Source organism: Botrytis deweyae, assembly GCF_014898535.1.
Source record: "Botrytis deweyae strain B1 chromosome Unknown BDEW_007, whole genome shotgun sequence".
Lineage (NCBI taxonomy): Eukaryota > Fungi > Ascomycota > Leotiomycetes > Helotiales > Sclerotiniaceae > Botrytis > Botrytis deweyae.
This window is the reverse complement of record NW_024066214.1, coordinates 1,648,328-1,649,666: the sequence shown is the minus strand read 5'-3', so window position 1 is coordinate 1,649,666 and position 1,339 is coordinate 1,648,328. Positions and strand designations below refer to the sequence as shown.

The 1,339-nt window shown below is 39.8% G+C and overlaps 1 protein-coding gene across 1 annotated transcript; it reads right to left on the bottom strand.

Annotated features, from left to right (window-relative positions):
- Positions 1-366: 366 nt before the first annotated feature.
- EAE98_004207 (uncharacterized protein) lies at positions 367-648 on the bottom strand (the record flags this gene model as incomplete). The annotated part of the gene is made up of 1 exon (XM_038951827.1): positions 367-648. The coding sequence occupies one exon, from the start codon at positions 646-648 to the stop codon at positions 367-369; it is 282 nt and encodes a 93-aa protein (XP_038812300.1).
- Positions 649-1,339: the final 691 nt, after the last annotated feature.

Genomic DNA, 1,339 nt, shown 5'->3' with positions numbered 1-1,339 from the left:
TTTCTTATATTTGATATAAAATATTAATTACATTCTATTAAAAAAAAATCTCCTTTTCTCTTTTATTCAATTCTTTGGATCTTTTGATACTTACCGCAATCCATGTAAATTTCAATTGGCGTGAAGCGCATGGAAAAGTTTACCAGAGTCCTGGTGGAAAACTCCCTGCAATGACAACAAGGATTCCGAGGAAGTCGAGCTTCAAGCAAAGGAGATAAGTTGCATGCGAATGGTTTGAAAATAGATGGTAAACTGTTGAAAGAATGTAACAGGCAGTTCCACCTAGAAAGAAAAGACAAAAAATAATGGCATCATCAGAATTGGTAGCTGGATACCACTCTTTTGCATATCCATTCCACCATGACCCTAACATAACCATCCATACGGTTGCGAAGAAATGAGTGTATATGTTGCTGATTCGTTGTGGATATATCCCATGCTCTTGAAGCATTCCCAGTAGGAATTTGTCTCGGGTCTCCAACCGGAGAGAATATACTCATTATCCTTTGCCCACTCTGGGAGTTCCTCAAAGAGGAGCAGTATTCGTGTCTTGGTTTTCTGCAGCAGGGTCGAATCGTCAGAGATATAGACACTAGACCCAGTGCTCACAATTCGCTGGGATCCTCGTTGTCTCATCCTGGATTCCATACTGAATGGTGAAATGCCTTCTGAGAAGGTAGTAACAGAAGGAGAGGGATGAATTGGGAGAGAAGAACAAAAATGAAAATCAGTGGGCGAGCGGTATCTTTTGTAAAATTGAGTTATCGGAATCGAGTACGTAAGATTGATCAAAAAAAACCTTATTCGCATAATGAGTACTGTGACGCATGTCATTAGAGCAGATATATCTATAAGTTCTTTTCGCCCAGGAAATCAGAGGCGCTACTTAGGGCGCATAGCAAACGACCATAGGAGCCACAATTGACGCCAGGAATTCTTGGAATCGTGTGAGTGTGGAGTCAACAAGACTGTATTTGTGCTTCATTTGATTTTCCGTACTTTTATACCTTGATAGAGACTCTAAGATTGAAAAGATTGAAGGTTAGGGTATTCTAGTATGTTGGCTGGACTACATCTGTACCACATTGATGAGAAGATATGCCCTGAGAATAAATAAGATGAGATTTTGCTATTTGCCATATTCGTTCACAGAAATGTTTCCATTGAACTTACCAGAAGTGTACTAGGCCTTGCTAGACGTCGAATTTATGTCGAGGGCTATATTAATGCAGGGATGAAGATTGTTTTGAAGCTGCATTGAAGGGATGGAGTGTAATACGTATAAGTATGCTGATCTTTGAAGTAGGGGTTCGGATAAAATTCGCATACTGTTTTAGGC